Source organism: Lasiosphaeria miniovina (assembly GCF_030549165.1).
Source record: "Lasiosphaeria miniovina strain SMH2392-1A chromosome Unknown B0T26scaffold_4, whole genome shotgun sequence".
In the NCBI taxonomy this organism is placed as follows: Eukaryota; Fungi; Ascomycota; class Sordariomycetes; order Sordariales; family Lasiosphaeriaceae; genus Lasiosphaeria; species Lasiosphaeria miniovina.
The window spans coordinates 4,181,370-4,199,671 of NW_026848223.1; the positions used below are offsets into that span (position 1 = coordinate 4,181,370).

Here is an 18,302-nt window from a genome sequence, read left to right on the forward strand (position 1 = left end):
CGATATTTAACTACCCACCTACCAAAAGCTTCGCTGCAACCAAACCCCTCTCTCTCCTGCCCCGCAGACCAGCGCGCAGTAACCGTCAGAAACGTCGCTCTTCTCCAGAATCCAGCCTCTCCTCAAATCGCAATTCCCTCGTGCGCACCTCCTTCCTCGCTCCTTCCCCGAACCTCACCCTTTCGTCCTACAGTACAACCGGCAACAATGGCGCCGCGCACCGCGTAAGTTCCTCCCCCCTGTTTGGCCTCGCTTGGGCTCCTCGGGCATAGCCCAATTCCAAGGCACAAACTGACGCAATGCTCTCTGCCAGCTTCCCCTCTGTTCGCGCCTGCCTCTTTGACATGGATGGCCTATTGCTCGACACCGAAGACCTGTACTCGCTCTGCTGCAACCTCGTTCTGGAGAAGTACCAGAAGCCCAAGCTCCCCTGGAGCATCAAGGCGAAGCTTCAAGGCCGCCCGGGTCCCGCTGCGAACAAGTTGTTTCACGACTGGGCCCAGCTCCCAATCACCGAGGAGGAATACAGCAAGGAGTACTACGCCCTCCAGGCCCAGCACTTTCCCGGCACCCAGCCGCTGCCGGGCATCGAGAAGCTCCTGAACGACCTGGGCCGAACCCGGTACTGGGATGCCCAGAACACAAAGCAGCAGCCGGGCGTTCAAACCCAGTCCCCGAAGCAGCGCGTGCATATTGCCCTAGCCACCTCGTCGCACGAGTCCAACTTCCGCCTGAAGACGGCGCACCTGGAGGAGCTGTTCAGCGTGTTCGAGACGCAGCGCCGCGTTCTGGGCGACGACAAGCGCATCCCGCCCGGTCGTGGCAAGCCCCTCCCCGACATTTACCTGCTCGCGCTGCAGACCATCAACGAGTCGCTGCCGGCCGGCGAGGCGCCCATCAAGCCCGAGGAGTGTCTTGTGTTTGAGGACAGCGTGCCGGGGGTCGAGGCCGGCCGACGCGCCGGCATGCGCGTCATCTGGTGCCCGCACCCGATGCTGAAGAAGGAATACGCGGGCCGCGAGGCCGAGGTGCTTGCCGCGCGCACCGGTGAGGCCGGCCAGGTCGACCTGCACCAGCTGGGCGAGGTTGACGACGGCTGGGCCGAGTATCTGGCTACGCTGGTCGACTTCCCGTACGACCGCTACGGAATCACGGTCCCGCCCGTTTCCGTCGACGAGGAGGAGTACATGAAGGAGACGGCCCGCGTCGATGACAACGAGGTCATCCAGGCTGTCGACTACGCTGCGGCCCCGGCACCGGCTGCCTAAGTGGAAGTCGAGGAACCATTCTCTTTTTTGTCTTTACAGCAGCAGGCGTGCGTGATTAGCGGCCGAAAGATTTCTGCGAGGATTTGGCCCAGGCCTTGACATGTTATTCCTTTTGGGGACGGGAGCATCATCACGAAGAATATGACAAAACATAGACAGGCGCATTACCAGACATTCCCAATAGACGAGGACCAACTACCTAGTCTGCAGTGCATTAACTGACCTCCCAAGTGAGAAGATTGTTTGTTTAGTGAGCTGAAACGTGACGTGATAGCCAATGGATAACATGTCGTGCGCTAGACATCTCGTTTCTCTTGTCAATAATATCTTAACACCGAGGCTCTAGTCTCGATGCTTTCACTCCCGACTCCCCCATTCACTCCTGCCCACTCTCACCAGGCTGACTATGTCATTGTCTAGACTTTGAGCCGTGACAAGTCTTTATTGGATAACTAGTGCCCCGTCACCCTTGGAACATAGAAGAGTTAAGAGAACAAGAAAAACAAGACCAGGTGCAAGAACCAGGTGCAAGAAAGAGAAAGGAATGATGGGAAGGAAGTAATGCTGCTCTCGCTTCTCGACGCCTGGTGTCCAAAGTCCTGGCATCCACGAGCTTGGGAATCTACCTTTTGTGAAGTCCGGGAGGCCCAGCCTCGATCAAGAGGCCAGATTTCCCAAAACCCCTAAAGTATCTAGAGCCCTCCCTTTACCGCCTTCAGTAGAGGAGTTTAGATACATGTCCCCTTTTTATATATATACATACATACGGCATATTGATCTCCCGCCCTACTGGATGCTGAGAAGGCCACTCTCATCAAGTCAAACCCCCCCCCCGACATAACGTGGTTAGAGCAAGAATCTCAAATTGATCACAGCTGACCAAGATCAGTATGTATGTATGTATAAACGGCCCTCAACCGTTGAAATCCAATCGGTTGAGCAATTTGAAGCCTTGTGGTTATCAAAAACCCCTCACTTGGTGTCTTCTACATTCTGACGGCTTAAGCTTTTCTATATCGATGTCTACATCTCCATGATAGGAATCGGGGCTGAAGGCTATCACGTCTAGGAGAGGACTCCCGAGAAAATGCGATAGGGTCATATTGAATTCTCAACGTATATTGAGACTCGACCTGTGATCCGTAAAGGTCGTGACCTAGAGGAGGGGGGGTGGATCATTTTGCCCCTACTGGATGACTTCGAGTCTCCCCCCTACTAATAAAAATAGAAGTTATGTTCAGACTACTAAAATTCCCTGTTTAGACTGCTGCTCTTACAGATGGTACATTATATTGTATTTCGTCTGCTCAAGGGACTAGCACAGTTAGATGTAACACGACGCACAAGCTGAAGCGAACACAGCTGAGCATTTGCCGCGGTACAGGAAAAAGTCAAATAATTGAACGGCACTGCTCCGACAGAGACCTACTGGCTGAAAACAGATAGTAAATATTCCATTCCATGCTATTCAGATATCGCGTCAGGGGCGAAATAGCGAAATCGCGTGACTAGGCGTTTCTAAACAGATTCCGACATAATAAAAACAAGGCTGTCTATGAAACGCTTGTATGCCTGAAAAGGGGCACTTCAAAAGAAAAAATGAACACCAAGGTGGGTATATGCAGAAGCGGAAAGCGGAAAGGTATACAAATGACCTGAAGGGTAATGTAACAGTTTCTCCAAAATATGAGTAGCAGGGAAAAGAAACCGCGTCATGAGGATGAAATGGCTAAAATGTACAGCAGAAAATATAAACATTTGGAATTGATGCAGTATTTAAGTCTGCCTTGACAACCTTCTTACACATTCCGCAGGCTAGAGACTGCGCGTGTGCGGCCTGGACTGGTTGTTCCGGTTGGGCGGCTCGTAGTAGTTTTGATACGGGTGGTTCTGGTGCGCAAAGTCGGCATGCATGAGCAGGGGGTGGACGTTTGGCGGAGACAGCGTCGCGACCACATGGTGGGAAGACGAAGAGCCGGCACTTGTCGCTGTCTGGTGCTGGCGCTGGCTCGAATGCTGCTGCTGCTGCTGCTGCTGCTGCTGCGTCTGTGACACGGGGAACTGGAACGCAGGTGGGCCGCCAGAGGTCGAGGCGGCGGCGGAGGTGCTGCTGCTGCTGCTCCTGCTTGGAGGCAGGGTGCTCATCGGGGCGAGGCCGAGCGGCGCGCCCACCTCCCACCCCCACGTCTTCTTCAGCTCCGCCACCACACCCCCGAGGCGCCAGCCTGTCGCCTTGTTGATCCTGTTGAGGATTGCCAGGACCTCGTCCTTTTCCGGGCGGTCTGTCAGGACTGAGCTGGCGATGGTAAGGCTGCGGATGGCGACAGACGCGACGCCGCGGTCCTCGGTATGTGCGACTATGCCGCAAACCTGCCGGGCGTGGTGCAGCTGCGCCGCGCGGTTCTCGGTGCTATCGCGCGGGCTGATAGGGTTGATCTGCGCGAGCAGACACATGGCTGTGTGATAAAAGAGACGCCCTAAGATTGCCGGACGATTAATGAGCCTTTCGAGAGAAATGTCAATTAGCATGAGCTACTATTTGTATCTCTCCAACTAGCATCCGGCAGGAGACTTACCACACGTTTGGGAAGAGCGATTTGCGTGATGGCGAGTGCGCATAGCCATACGGCTGCATTGGGCGGGGGCAGTTATTGTTCCAAGCATCGCACATGCCCTTGAACCTCTTCCACTCGGCGAAGCGAGTCTGCAGGCGAACCTGCTCATCGTGTGGCGACGCCTCCTGGAAGCGTGGGATGTTTGCGCGGAAGTTCGAGATCTTGGCCACAATGTACAAAATGCGGTGCACCCAGCTCTCCTCATCGCCACGGCCGGCCGTCTCAAGCATGTGTCTCGCGTGGCTGTCTCTCCTGTCGCCGTTTGGGCCGCTGTCGTCACGGCTCTCGTTGCCTGAAGGCCAGTTTGTGAAGCTCAGGTCCAACCCCCACTGATCCGGGTCCCATGCCGTATGCCAGTTATAGGCCAGGCAACTGAGCACTTCCATGCCGATGTTAATCCAGAAGCAAGCCGACCCAATGCCAGCCGTCGACGCATTCCAGCCGCATTCTCGAATCAGCGCCCGAGCACCGGCAATGTGGCTCATGCGCCGCGTTGGCTTTTCCGTCATAATCTCGTATACGTTGAGCACGACGGCTGTGGTGGCGCACTCGTCTATGTTGCGGTCCGGATTTTGCAGGCACCGGAGGAGCTGCGTCGTTGCCGTGTCGTAGTAATAGACTGCTTTCTCCTCGTTGTAGTCCTCGACCAGCGTCAGCTGCTTGACGCCGCATGCAAGAAACGCGTTCAGCAACATGGGTGATTCGAGCGCCAGGTTCGGCGTCATATTGGTGAAGTGCTTGTCCTTGTCCAGGATATCCATCCAGACGGCAACTTCTTCAATGAATGTGCGCATAAACAGAATCTCGTCGTTGGTGCTCAGATAGTCGCGGTCAGCCGCTGCTTTGTCGTTTGGTGTTGTAGATCCCTCAGGCGTGCTTCCTTGGCCGCTGGAACCACGGATTTGCAGCATTGAGCCGCCAGAACTAGTTTGTGGGGCGAGGGTTGGTAAAGTGCTCGACATGTTGGTGGAAAAGGTTCGAGGAACCGATTCCTCTTTGATGCCATACGCATCGTTGAGCAGAAAGGCGTCACCCGGAGACGGTGCCTGGGTCGCTGGCGTCGGTGCAGAAGCTGTCAAAAAGGCACTGCTGCTATGCCTAGACAGCAACTCTCGCATCTGAGGTAGCTGACCGTCGTCATACCCTGGATGTTGAGCGGGGGTAGCGGCCTGTTCAACGCGGCTAGGAAAATGTGGATCTCGGGATCTTGACGGGAACTCGACATCTTTACCTCCAGGCCCGTCATTGGGTGCAACCACGTCGTCAGCCCCCGTAGGGATAGACAGCCGGCGGCGCGTTTCGTCCGGCTCCGCTTCTCGCGGTGGCGTAATGGTTTTTCGGTCAAGCTGGAGATATCGTCCTATCCCTCCCTGATACTCGGACGCAATCAACCTCGACTCGTCCTGAAACTTGACTATGTACACATGGTGTCAGTAGCTGCTGCAAATGGAAGCCGGGCGACAACATTGGCTATTTCTTGCAGGCTTAAGTGGTATGACCAGACTAAGGACCGAACCACGCACCTGACCATTCCAGCCTTGGAGGCACGTAGGGTGGGTTCTTGACCTGCACGTCGATGAAGTTCAGCCGCACCCCTCGTTTGCACTCGCGGTTGCTCTTCTGACAGTTGTTGCAGTCCGGCATGCCCTCGTCGCACTTGAGATGGCGTTCGCGGCAGGTCAAGCAGCCTGTGCGCACGCGTCGAGACTTGCTCGCTGCTGGGTTGGCAGGAGGAACAGGCCTGCTCCGGCCGCCACTGTCGTCGTCGCCATCGTCGTCCCCACCCTTGGCACGGCCTATTCCTCCACCCGGAAGTGCCGCCAACACGACGCGAGAGTTTGACTTCGCGCCAGTGGCGGCGGCTTTCGCTTGGCCGGTTTCCTTGCCGCCCTCAACATGGTCGCCGTTAGAGATCCTGCGTCGCTTGCCAGGTGACGCGTCCGGGTGATCATTGGGGCTGTAGTGGCTGCTAGCAACCGTGTATGGCGGGGATGGCTGCTCATATTGCGCATGTGGGGTTGACAGTGGTGGGAGAGTTTGGTAACGAGGCTGCGTCTGAGAGAGCGCATTGTGATGGGAGGCCTGGCTCATGGCCCCGAGATCAAAGCCCGGGGCGATAGCCGCTATGGACGCCAGCGCTTTCGTCCTCGGCCTGTCCCGGCGCCGGGATAAACAAGGACCTAATCTGGGGGTTGTGGGATGCGCCAGTCAACTGCGCCGGCGTGTAGCCCGTCAGCTAGGTCGAAAAATCACTGCCTCGTCTGAGATGTCCTTAAAGAGGCCTGACTGAACCAGGGACAAGGTAGCTGCACATATACGAAGTGAGTGTTGTATGCTGGCCACGAAGGGTTCTGGGTTCGGCTTGGACATATGTCACAGCAGGGGACCTGGATATTCCTGGTGGGGGTTGCTGAAGAAAAGGAGAAGGGTTTGTCGAGAACCAAAGCAGGTCCCGGGTAAGGTGCGTTGCAGCGGCGTACCTGCGGGCGACTGGTCTTTGGTTGGGTGTCCACTGCCCAGGCCAGACATGGGGGGGGACCCGATCCCAATGTGCGCCGCGGCCCCCCTGAAGACCTCTGATCTCGGACCGGAAGTCTGCCACTGGCACTTGGAAATCCAGCCTTCGGCACTGATATTAGCTCCTTATCCAGCCCCCCTTGACCTAAATCCTGAATATAGGGACTGTGCAGCATATGTATCCATACCTACGCACAATATTCAAATTCGAGCAGCCTCAAAGTCCGGTTCAAGTGCAAGTGCCTCTTACAATTGGAGAGACCAGCGCTGGCAAAAACCACTTTGCTTTGTTCCTCACACTACACACAATCGTCTAGCGTGTGACCATGCGAGGGATCGCCTGCGAGTAGGGATGATATGCACAGCACAGATGCGGAGTGCATACCAAGAACCGAACCATGCCCAGACGGGTTGCTGTGTGACTTGAAGGGGGGAAAGCTGGAAGTCTTGCATGTCATGCTAGCGCCTGTCTGCAGGTTGACAGGAGTGTAGAGCGGCGCGGGCAGGCAAACAACAAGAACCAGTCCTTATAGCCCCTATCGAAGCTATCGAGAAGGTATTTGCGACTCGTCCCTAGTTGGGGTCGCTATGAGCTGCAAAGACCTTTTTCGTGGACATATTTAGCAACTTGCGAACGGTCAAGATTGAACAGGAACCGTTGCGCTTTGGAGTCGTCACACATCCACAGAAAGCCATGACCCCTGTCCTGGGCATGCCGAGCGGCAGGTAAAGGAGGGGTGCTTCGGCTTGAGTTGCTGTTCACGGCGCCGAGCCTCGAGCGTCGCGAACATAGTAGGAACTCCGCAGTGTAGCAGTAGAACCGAACAACAAACCCAAATACAAGAAAGGGGGAACTGGCCGCATGTCAAGCGTTTCCCAATGACTCGAAGTAAGACTTCAGTATCGGTGTCAATCCTGGGTGTGTGGCTATCCAGTGGCATGCGTATTTTCCTGAATTGGCGTAGAAAATGCCATGCTACAAGCAACAGGCACGAACAAATGACATGCAACCGGGCGTTTAAACCTGCTGGAGTGCGTTCATTGAATCCATTCAAGAAGAGCCTCAGTCGATCGAACCTTCGGTGCAGCTTCTATTATGCATCAGCACTCTGCTGAAATGCCATCAAGCCATGCATTGGCTTCTTGGGACCGTTTGATCCCCCGCACCAAGACAGGATGTATTGGATCACTCACTTGCACCAAAGGGCGCCCGAACAATTGGAATGCTCGTATATCTAGTCAACGACTCTTTTCGTCAATAATGAAATACCAAGACACGACGGTTTCAACGGCTTGCAGGATTTTGCCCGGCCCGCCCCTTGCGTAACTCCAAGTACCGCAGGCTTGCATTGGCGTGTTTCGAGGGGTTACCTCTGCGTCCCGAGGCCATCACACTGACGGCCGGCTCGGATGGAAGAAATTTGGAGGGATTGAGCCTAGATCGTTTCGTTTCTGATTTTCAGAATGTTGCATTTGCCATGGCCATGGGCATTGTTTGCCACGACAACAGCAGGAACGAGTTGCGTTTCTCTGATCTCCAGTTGGGATGCAAAAACGACGGAACATTTCTTCAGAAGACCTGTCTCCATTGGCTTGGTCCCACGGGCACCCAGAAGATCAAGAAGATACGGATGTGTGCATCATTCCAATTGCGTGGCAGCAGATAGTGCGTCACCTGGGCCAGCGGAATGGGAGCTCAGACTTGGAATTGTGCGTCACAGCTTGTCCATGTGCATGTAACTTGATGCAGTGGCAGAGACTGAGACCTGAGGAGCCACAGTCGGTAAGGTGCTCCGTAGGCCTGGTGTAACTCCGCCAAGGTATGACTGGTGATTGGTCTGGTGATGGGTCTGCACCTGTCTTGCGGCCTGTTGAACCCTGTGCTGTGCCATGTGCCGTGGAACACACGGCGAGGCGGATAGGTAAGGCAAGTGAGGTGGGTTGTGAGTGTACGTCCTTGAGTATGTATGTTCGGACTCCGGAGTGAATACTGCACGCGGAGCGGGCCATGTGCAGTAAGGTGTTCGCAGGGGCCAGTCCGCGATTGCCGACGGGAGTGTTAATGTCCATACAAGACAGCATATTGGTTACATACATCCATACCTTATGGATGCATGTAAATTGCCCTACATGCCACACTCGCCAAGGTAGGATTACTCTGTAGTGGTGGTCCCGTCCTCTTGCAGCGCTGAAACATAGCCGATGGTGATGCAGACGAGAGGGCAGAAGCATGGAATTGCGGTGTCGCTCTAATTGTGCCAACGACCCAGTATTCCGTAATGCTGATGCTTTTGTCTTGTACGCCAGGACCCGCATTGCCTTTTTGCTTGCATTGTCGCCGGCGTGCCCGAGCAAGAGGGAGTTAGGAGCAGCTATGCTCCCGTCTTCGCTGATGTCGGACGGGGCCATCACGTCGAATGTGTTGAGGGCGTAGAAAAAGGAAAAGGTCTGGGCTCGGCAAGATGCAACCCTAGGGATGAACCAAGTCCTGGAATCGGCCCCCAAAGCGTCGGGCCCGGGGAATCCCCTCCATTTCAGGGCGCCTGCCTACTTGGACATTTGTCACCTGTCACACAGGATCTGCAAGAAGGCAAGCAAGAGCAATGGGGTCCAAAGACAAACCACCGCTCCTGCCCAAATGGATTGGAAATCCATAATTAGGTTGCATGTACGGAGCGGTGGATACCTAGGCAGGTAAGGTATGCAAACCGTCGATGTCCTGTCCCGGCAAGACAGAAGCTGCCAGTGACCATCGGGAAGTTTCAGCGGGAGGATCAATTGCCGTATTTTCGTGATTAATCGCCACTATCTGTATGTAACACCGAGTCGAAGCCGCAAAGTATTTGAAGCAATGTCGAGGGCAACTTTTAGCGGGTGGGCGCTGAATCACGAAGCCCGCTGTTGTTCTAGAAGGCTTCATTGGAAGTTCCTGCACTCGGATCAATTTGCTAGGTGACGTTGAGGCTGGTTGGGACAACATAAACACTCCCGTCTGGTCTACAGCTCGTCCCCCACATGGAGCACCTGACCCAGAAGCCTTGGTAAGGTTATGAAGTGCTGCGGCGCGAACCCCTGGGGCTCTAGCACTGTCATCCCATTCTCACCTTGCACTCCTTCTCTCCCGCGCCACCCATCCACCTCGGTTCCTCGGCGTGTGATCGACGGAGAAAACTCCGAGCAATGGCCATTACTGGCACCGGCATTCACCTGCTAGCTGCTGCCGTTGTCCTTGCATTTTGAGTGAGCGATGGCGACTGACGCGCGGCCGGCGCAGCCAAAGTCGATCCTGCGGGGACACAAGGCCCAAGTCCACGCCGCAGCCTTTGTGCGCGCCAATGAGCGCCTCCTCACGGCTGATGCCGAGGGCTTCGTCGTCGTCTGGGATCTCACCATCATGAGACCCCGCGCTGTCTGGCAAGCACACGCTGGTGGAATACTCGGAGTCGCGGGCTGGGGTGCTGACTCAGTCATAACGTACGTTGTATACTTATTTCCTAGACGCTGTGTTCTGCGCCGCCCTCCCACTTCGCTGTGCCGCGAAGCCATCACCGAGATACTGAGACCCGACCTTTTATCCATGCCATTATAGACATGGAAGGGACAACAAGCTTATCGCATGGAAGCTCGCTGACGATGACGAGCCTCGGTTGAGCACTTGCCTGCCGCTGGGCTCGTCTCCGGAACCTCGGCCACAGCCATGGATCCTGCACATGCTCGAGGTCAACACCATGAACTTCTGCTCTTTTGCCCATTGCCCCGCCTCGCCTCGGCCGGGCCCCGACAGTTCTGAACGTCCCGAAATACTGATTGCAGTCCCCAACACGCTTGCATCTGAAGCTGTGAGCTGACTTTCGTTTCCTCCTCACATCAGTCTAGCCTGGTCATAGGCGCCACAGCTAACGCCGCGAACAAGATTGACATTTTCCACTTGCCCTCCCAGAGCCGGCGCCACACGGTAAGACTGGGCGACAAAAACGGCATGGTCATGGCCTTGGCCCTCTACTTCCAGGGCGAGAGTCTGACTCTGGTTGCCGGCTACGAGAACGGCGTGGCGATTGTAGCCCAGTTTGACGGCAGTCTCCGCCGCTGGACGCCCAAGTACCAGGCAAAGAGCCACTCGCAGCCTGTTCTGTCCCTGGATATCTCCCCCGGCCGAGACTACTTCCTGACATCGAGCGCGGACTCAGTGATTGCCAAACATCCACTGCCGGACCCAGCTCCGGTTAGCCACGGTACGAGTGCCGCCGCGACCATGCAAGGCGCTAGCAACGATAACAAGCAAGGCACAGCAGCAGCAGCAGCAGCAGTAAACAATAGCGAAGATCTCTCGGCAGCGCTAGCACAGGAAGCTCGGGCCGCTCCGGTGCCCGCCGCCGGCGACACTGCGGCCCAGCTTCAACAAACACAGGCCTATGTCGCAGCTGCGCCGCTGAAGGTTTCCAACACCAAGCACTCGGGCCAGCAGAGTCTGAGGGTGCGGTCTGACGGGCGCGTGTTTGCCACTGCCGGCTGGGACGCCAAGATTCGCGTGTACTCGGCCAAGACGCTGAAGGAGCTCGCCGTGCTCAAGTGGCATCAGACGGGTTGCTACGCCGCCGCCTTTGCCGAAATCGAGCCAGGGGCGGGAGGCGGAGACGGAGACAAGGAAGCCGAGATCACCGAGACCCCCACGCCTCCTCGCGCGCCCGCTAATCCTGACAACAGCTCTAGGGAGATGCAAGCACAGGTGCAGGGCGGCGGGAGAAGCAGTGGTGCGCTCGTGCCCAAGCTCGTCGCGCTGACGGTTCGCGATACGCGCATCCGCCAAGCAAAAACGGCGCACTGGCTTGCCGCCGGCAGCAAGGACGGCAAGGTCAGCCTGTGGGACATATTCTAGCTGCCTAACTATTTATAGCGTCAAATGGAACGCGAATAAAAATAACGTGAATAAAAATAACGTAAGAAGCCGTGATTACACGCTGCCTGCCACCCGCCCAAGTTAGCCTACTGGAGATGGTTCGTTGCCTGTCCTTAATTTTTTTGCACTACACTTAGAGGAACCTCCCCCACTAAGGACTCAACATTCAGCATTAGTAAAACTTCCTTGTCATCCAAAAGTTTAAGTAAATAAGAACACAATGTTTCGAGTCTAAAATTGGTAGTAAGATGGGCCTAGAGAGAAAAGAAACCAAGTTGTCTTTCGATAACTAGGCTTCGAAAAGGAGTGGATTGTGTCATGGCAGTTTTACCGATGCCGAAAGCTGGGTCCTGATCCGTTCATACCGTTCAGACTGAACAAAACCATTCATCTGAAGTGATGCGAGGAAATTCTCGCGCTGTCCCATAGTCTATGGTGTATACTCAATGGCTATATATATGTACGCATTCCATATGTACACGCTCTTCTTCTCTTCCGACTCCTTAGTTCTGTCTACCTCTAGGCCTAGTCCAATGCAACTCCAACGCCTCGTAATACGAGAAACCGAGTCTTCTTCTACAGATGCGCCCTATTCTCAAACGTGCGGCGTCGCTTCTGCTCGCTGACCGTCCTGTCCAGGCTCCTGGCCTCCTCGCGGCTGAGCGTGGGCGGGGCCGAGACGCCCTTGCCCTTGCCCTTGCCCTTGCCCTTGCCCTTGCCCTTGCCCTTAGTGTCGGGCTTCTTGACGGCGTCCTCGAAGAGGTTGCGGCCGAGGTCGTCGGTGAGACGCACGACGCGGGTGCTGACGGTGGCGCCGTCGCGGCGGTTCTTGCCCTCGCGGCGGCTAGACGCGATCTTCTCGGTGAAGTCCCACAGGCGGCCCGACGCGATTAGGTTGCCCGTCATGTCGTCGCGAGCCGGCCGCCACTCGGGCGCGAGCCGCAGGCGCGGAGGGATCTTGGCGTCTTTCGACTTGACCACCTGGATGATGCCCTCTTCCTGGAAGCGCTGGAACGAGTTCTTGAGCGTCTCCTTGTTGACGGCCTCGAAGTAGCTGAGGTCGCCCTGGTGGTAGAGCGTCTTGCCGAGCTATGCAAAATCCGTGTTAGCGAGGACTTCGTAACGTGTCGACAGAGATATTACGGCTAAGCACTTACCAGTTGCGCGCTGTCTTGGGCCTTGGACAGCTGGATCCAGATATCCTCTTTCTGGCCCAGAGGCGGGCTCAAGCCCATGAGCGACACCGCCGCCAGCCAGCTGGCCTCGATGAATGGCCAGATCAGGAAGCAGTAGAAGTCGTAGTTTTCTCGCCCGGCGGCCCTTTCAGCGTCCGAGAGGCCTACCTTTGTAATGTTGCCTTCTTCATCGCGTTGGATGAGAATCACACTATCTGCCTCCAAGCCAGCCAGTGTCTTTTCCAAGTTCACGGCCAGGCCCTCGCCAGAGTATATGAACTCGCCGCGGAAGAGTGATGAGAGGAACAAGACCTGGTCGTGGAGGTCTTTGAACGGGATATCCTGGTTAGAGGGCCCGCCGCCCTGTTTGACGCGGGTGTAGAGGGCCGCCGCGACAAGCGCTTCAGAGATGAAAAGGTGGATGGTCATGTTCCGGTAAAACGACAGCTGGAAGCGGTCGACAGCGTAATACGTGGGCTCTGCGAGCCCGTCAACAACGCCGACCAGGTCTTTCCCTAGAACCTCCAGCCCGCGCTCGACGACTTCAGCCAGGGGCGCGTTGCCGAAATGAGCCACCCGTCCCCCTTTCGCCCGGACTCGATCCGTCAACCACTCGACGCGGCGAATCAGCTCTGTCCTCCCGACACCTCGGCCTCGGAGGGTAAGGAGTACAGTCCCTATCAGGGCGGTGGGCATCACTACCGAGACGTCGTTGATGTCGGCCAGCACCTTGTAGCCGAGGACCCGGAGCAGCTTCTGGCGAACCAGGGCATTCTTGGTGTCCTTCCAGTCGATGTTGATCGCCAACGGCACCTTGGAGAGTCGGGCGATCTGCTCATCGATGAACCCCCTGAGACTCCACGGCTCGTGGAAACGCACGTCGACCCTCCCCAGCCTGAGTGAAAGCATGCTCGAGCCTCCAGACAAAAAGTCGGCCAGATTCTCCTTCTTCTTCGGGACCCCAAGCAGCTCGGTGACGTAGCCTTCGGTCTCGACGACCTTGTCGTACTGAGTGCTCACCGGGCAGATTACCGCATCTTCGATGCGGCCGGAGAGGAGGCTGTCGATGACAAAGCTGAGGATGCCGAACTTGGGCGGCAGCAGCTTCCCCGTCCGTGACCGCCCACCTTCGATGAAACACTCCAAGTTGTAGCCGCCCTGTAACAGTGCGTCTATGTAAGCCTGCACTAGAGTTGTGTAGAGCTGGTCATCCCCAAACGACCGGCGGATGTACATGGCGCCTTGGATTACGCGTAAGCGGCTGCCGCGGCCAGGACAGAATAGAGAGGCTCCCGAGAAGACTTACCAGCGTGTTGTAAAATGTTCCCAACGATTGGGAAATTCAGGTTGTCTCCGGCAACCACAACCGGAAGCGCAAGGCCCAGGCGGTAGCAGAGAAGCTGCAACGAGACATAGTCGACGTGTGACCGATGGCATGGCAGGAAAATGATGCTCTGCTTCTTTCTCGCCGCCTCCTCGGCCACACTCCGGAGACGCAACACCTCCTCGCTCGACACATGGATGCCCTGGTGGTACGCCCTCAAGAGCAGCTGTGTTACCACGTAGTAGGTGCCTCGGATGAAGGTCTTGCTCTCGAACTTGCAGATCATGTTGTCCGTGAGATTCTCGGCAACCTCCTGGAGGCTCTGGACTAGGACGGCGCGGCGGCGAGCGCGCTTCGTCTGGAAGTCCTTGTCGTGCTTGTTGAGCAAGCCTTCCTTCTCCTCCACGGCCACGCGCATGTCGGCCAGCTGGGATATCTTTGTCTGGAGAAGCGCGGCCGACATGACGAGGGACTTCATGTGCTCCGAAAAGCCCGAGTAGAAGATAGGCTGGCCGATGACATCGTCGTAGGCGCGCCAGCCGGTGCCTGACACATAAAGGGAGACTTCGCGGAGGAACCTGGACCATGTCGGGTCAGTCGAGGGGACAAACGAGATGGCTGAGGGGGGGGCGCCCGGCTCGGGAGAGGCATGCATGACAAGACAGATACAGCGGGAGGCAGGGCGGCGCGGAAGCCAGGAGACAGAAACCACGGAGCGGGCCGAAGAAGGGCGCGACTCCGGATGACGATGGCGGGCAGGAAGAGCATGGGATCGAACGTACTGTAACGGTTCGGACCGAAAACGGGCCATGTGCTTCATCAGTGCCTCCTCCTTCTCTCCGTCGCGGACGGCATCTAGCGGCGCCACAAACCCACTGGGCTGAAGCGTAATGCTGTCGCCCTGGATGCGCAAGTCGGGCGCCGAGTCTCCGCCGTCGGCCATGGCAGGCGGCGGTGGTGTGGGCGATGGCTTCTTGGGCGGCGGCATTCGTCGTCCGTCCTCCCAAGATTGTCAGCCACGTCCAGTTCTCGATTGGCGCTGAGAGTCTCGTATGTAGAGAAGGACGGACGCGTTGCGCTGCACTGTTCGATGCCGTGTGCTGTGGCTTTAGAGGGACCTGGGAGAGGCTGTCATGACTTCATCTTCAAGCGACGGCGTTGAAGTCTGCCTTAGCGCGTGATGCAGGCCTGGGCCGACCACAAGCTTGTGATCGAAGAGCCGCTGGTCACACCTCGTTAAGGCGATACTTTCCGATGTTCCCAGGCCATGCCTCAGGAGCTACAGGCCAATGACAGCCCCCAATTACCTGGGGCAGCCATGCGGCAGGCCTAGGGGACAGGGGTCGGGCAGTGGAGAGAGCCTGGGGATGGCAGCGCGGGGAAGAGCCCAGAAAAGCGCTGTGGCGCCCAAGCTGCTGGCATCCCAGCGGGTGCAGCCAGCCGAATTAAATCCGCGCAAGACTTAAATCCAAATCCAAATCCAAATCCAAAAGGAAAACGAAAAAAGTTATCACGAAATCCCAATCCCTCAAATTTGCGACCGAGAGATGCGCAGTAACCCCAACTTGGCAAGTGCACATCGATTACTCACTCGACATGGAAGCCAAGGGGAAAAAGGAGCAGTCAGTTGCGGCTGCACTGCTGGCGCGAGCGCACACGCCAGACGAGGCAAACCGAATCTTCACGGAAAAGATCCAGCACCGGCCGCTCTTCCTCACGCCGTCATCCCCGCCGCCCTCAGACGCGCGCGCGGCACGGCAGCGTGAGCGCGAGAAGAAGAAGCAGCAGCGCAAGAAGGCGCTCAAGCCGAAGCCGCTGTCGGCGGCCCAGCGCCGCAAGCTCGGCCTCTACGACGTGCCCCGCGAGGGCCAGAAGTACGCCCTGTTCGAGCCGCTGCACAACCTGTGGCTGGGCTACATCCGCGAGATCCTGGGCGGCGAAATCTACACGGGCGGCGAGGGCGCGGCGGCCAAGCTGACCAGCGCCGACTACCACGGCGCCGGCGTCGAGGTCGTGCGCAGCGGCTGCGTCAGCCGCGTCGGCATCAAGGGCATCGTCGTCAAGGACTCCAAGTTTGCCTTCGAGATCGTCACCAAGAAGAACACGCTCAAGCTCGTACCCAAGGAGGGCACCGTGTTCCGGTTCGAGGTGCCCGCTGTGAACGCACGAAGCGGCAGCAGAGACCCGGGCGCGGAGGATGCCGATGGCGCCGCCGCCACCACGCCCGAGCAGCATGAGACGGATCGCCCGCAGAATATGGTATTCGAGATCCACGGCGATCAGTTCCAGTTTAGGTCGGCAGATCGCGCAAACAAAAAGTTTAGAGTCCATTTCTCAAAGAAGCTGTGAAAGGCGATTCAACGAGAAGCGCAACCAAAAATCATCCTGCTCTTTTTGAGGCCTCCTCGAATTGTCTAACTTGACTGCCAAGTTTTGCGACGCCGCTCGAACACGCAGAGCAGACACGCGTCCATTTTAACGAATCCAGTCCAGCAGAGTCTCGGTTATACCTGTCTGTCTCTGCAATTAGCATTTCGTTGTATTACCATCTTCAGTTAGTTCGTGCGAGCGCCAGACCAAACCTAGCGAACGTGGAGAGGACGCGGCGCCGCATTTGCATCTTGTGCGGTAGATAGTTCTATCGCCCCCCTTCTCCTGGCTGGGACGGGTCAATGGCCTCGACACCATGGTATCAGGGAAGGCTAGGCGAGAACTTGACACTTGTCAGTGCCCGGATCGGCTTGCCGAGCCAAGCAAGCGATCTTTGGACGTGGGGACTTGGCATGAGATCTAGAGATCATACCTCGAGGCCTGTGGCCGATCCGCTCGCCATGTGTCAACAATCAGGGCACAGGAGCCAATTGGGGGGGTTTTGTGGCCCATTGTCAGCGCTTTTCAGAGCAGCGATGGCGCTAACCCTGGGCGCTAATCCCCCAAACCGCAAATGCGTCAGCCGTTGGGCCAAGCAGCCAAGCATCTCCGACCTGGAACGTTTCGCGATGCCATATTAACCGTCGCCGGGCGAAGAACGCAGAGATTTTCCCTCATGCATTTTTTCACTAGGCGTCTCTCATGGGGCGCGAGACAGTAGGCTGCTTTAGATATGTGGATGCGACTGAGAGGCCGGTGGGATAATAGAGAACCTTGGCCCCCCGTTTACGTCCCCGTTCGAGTGAAAGTTTGCATTACTGGATAATTTTTTTTATTTTTCGCCTCTAGACTTCTTTTCTTGCTTTCGTGAGTGCCGGTCGCTCGTTGTTTTTACTTCTCGGTCACCAACCCGATTCCTTCCTTGACCAGATCTTGTTCCCCGGTGGAAAATGGGCAAATCGTGGATAATGTTGGCGGCGGCCGCGCTGGTTGCGACTGCGTCGGCGCACGGCAACATCACCTCGCCGCCGGCGCGCCTGCCCGGTGCCGCCATGGTCAAGGCGTGTGGCCAGGCTGCCGTGAACAGCATCCTGGCCGAGGGCACGCTTCCGCTGGAAAGCGTCGCGAGCCCTCTCGCTAGCTGTAAGTCCATCGTCCTCTCCAGAGGGTGGTGTGCGTATGCTGGAGAAAGCAGTGAGAACATGTCCGCTGACCCATCCAAACACAGGCCAGCTCAACCTCTGCCGCGGCGCCGTTTTCGCGGACAACGTGAACCTGGTGCAGCAGTTCACCCCGGGGCAGGTAATCGCGCTGACGGCCATCCTGCCGATCCCGCACGAAGGGCCCGCCAACGTGTCCATCGTGCAGACGGCCACCAACACGGTGCTCGGCCAGCCGCTCATCGTCTTTGACAGCTACGCCGACGAGAAGCTCGCCGTGCTGCCGGCCAACAATACAGCCTTTAGCGTCACCATCCCCGCCGCCGGCCTCGGGAACAGCTGCCTCACTGCGGGCGAGTGCGTGCTGCAGTGGTTCTGGTTCGGCACGGCGGCCAAGCAGACTTACGAGAGCTGCATCGACTTTGTCATTGCTGTTTAGGGTGTTTTATTTGGGACGGGAGACGCATCGACTTTGTCGTCGTTGTCTATGGTTATGGTGTTCGATGAGGGGAGAAGAGAGACACGAGATGTAGGAAAGGGCAATAATTAGTAGCAATTTTGCGATGTGCCGAGGAAGACTTTAATATTTCCCAAGTTTGCCTGTTTCTTTCTGTCTTTGTGACTTTTTTACTGTGTGTCGGAGGAGTTTTTTTTTGTTTCGTCACTCTGGGAGCGACTTTCAAGGTTACATCTATCACCAAAATGTCGGGGAAGTAATTCAGCAAAGAGCACTACGTCTATACCTATGTAATGTGGGCAAACAGGAACAGCCCGATCAGGTCTATCTTTGTCCCTTGTGGGCGAAGGGGGCATTGGTCTGGCCCCTTCCTAGAAAAGTAATAAGTTACTAGGTCGACCGGCTGGCCGCCCGGCACCCGGTAAGCAGATACATTCCGCTGACGATAATTTTCTCCTACTCCCAGTGTTTCTCATCCCATGCTTGGCGGCGCCAGATATAAGCTTAGTAGCGGCTGCG

The 18,302-nt window shown here is 56.7% G+C and overlaps 7 protein-coding genes across 7 annotated transcripts; 5 read left to right on the forward strand and 2 right to left on the reverse strand.

The window, feature by feature from the left end:
• Positions 1-207: 207 nt before the first annotated feature.
• Positions 208-1,268, forward strand: B0T26DRAFT_751980 (HAD-like domain-containing protein; the record flags this gene model as incomplete). Its single annotated transcript, XM_060445461.1, has 2 exons — positions 208-224; positions 314-1,268. The coding sequence occupies 2 exons, from the start codon at positions 208-210 to the stop codon at positions 1,266-1,268; spliced, it is 972 nt and encodes a 323-aa protein (XP_060296787.1).
• Positions 1,269-2,898: 1,630 nt separating this feature from the next.
• On the reverse strand, positions 2,899-6,094 carry B0T26DRAFT_309997 (uncharacterized protein). The gene is made up of 3 exons (XM_060434309.1): positions 5,407-6,094; positions 3,845-5,297; positions 2,899-3,771 (listed from the first exon to the last, which is right to left on the reverse strand). Exons 1-3 carry the CDS (start codon positions 5,972-5,974, stop codon positions 3,084-3,086), a joined length of 2,709 nt encoding a protein of 902 aa, XP_060296788.1. The 5' UTR covers positions 5,975-6,094; the 3' UTR covers positions 2,899-3,083.
• A 1-nt stretch (position 6,095) lies between these two features.
• On the forward strand, positions 6,096-6,951 carry B0T26DRAFT_309964 (uncharacterized protein). The gene has a single exon (XM_060434308.1). The coding sequence runs from the start codon at positions 6,216-6,218 to the stop codon at positions 6,825-6,827; it is 612 nt and encodes a 203-aa protein (XP_060296789.1). The 5' UTR covers positions 6,096-6,215; the 3' UTR covers positions 6,828-6,951.
• A 2,696-nt stretch (positions 6,952-9,647) lies between these two features.
• B0T26DRAFT_741126 (WD40-repeat-containing domain protein) lies at positions 9,648-11,276 on the forward strand (the record flags this gene model as incomplete). Its single annotated transcript, XM_060443927.1, has 3 exons — positions 9,648-9,874; positions 9,990-10,239; positions 10,314-11,276. The coding sequence occupies 3 exons, from the start codon at positions 9,648-9,650 to the stop codon at positions 11,274-11,276; spliced, it is 1,440 nt and encodes a 479-aa protein (XP_060296790.1).
• Positions 11,277-11,668: 392 nt separating this feature from the next.
• B0T26DRAFT_711551 (acyltransferase-domain-containing protein) lies at positions 11,669-15,097 on the reverse strand. Its single transcript, XM_060442046.1, has 5 exons — positions 14,579-15,097; positions 13,779-14,374; positions 12,455-13,713; positions 12,005-12,386; positions 11,669-11,980 (listed from the first exon to the last, which is right to left on the reverse strand). Exons 1-5 carry the CDS (start codon positions 14,782-14,784, stop codon positions 11,874-11,876), a joined length of 2,550 nt encoding a protein of 849 aa, XP_060296791.1. The 5' UTR covers positions 14,785-15,097; the 3' UTR covers positions 11,669-11,873.
• Positions 15,098-15,392: 295 nt separating this feature from the next.
• B0T26DRAFT_751984 (Rof/RNase P-like protein) lies at positions 15,393-16,145 on the forward strand (the record flags this gene model as incomplete). Its single annotated transcript, XM_060445462.1, has 1 exon — positions 15,393-16,145. One exon carries the CDS (start codon positions 15,393-15,395, stop codon positions 16,143-16,145), a length of 753 nt encoding a protein of 250 aa, XP_060296792.1.
• Positions 16,146-16,631: 486 nt separating this feature from the next.
• B0T26DRAFT_310140 (uncharacterized protein) lies at positions 16,632-17,859 on the forward strand. Its single transcript, XM_060434310.1, has 2 exons — positions 16,632-17,309; positions 17,395-17,859. Exons 1-2 carry the CDS (start codon positions 17,117-17,119, stop codon positions 17,763-17,765), a joined length of 564 nt encoding a protein of 187 aa, XP_060296793.1. The 5' UTR covers positions 16,632-17,116; the 3' UTR covers positions 17,766-17,859.
• Positions 17,860-18,302: the final 443 nt, after the last annotated feature.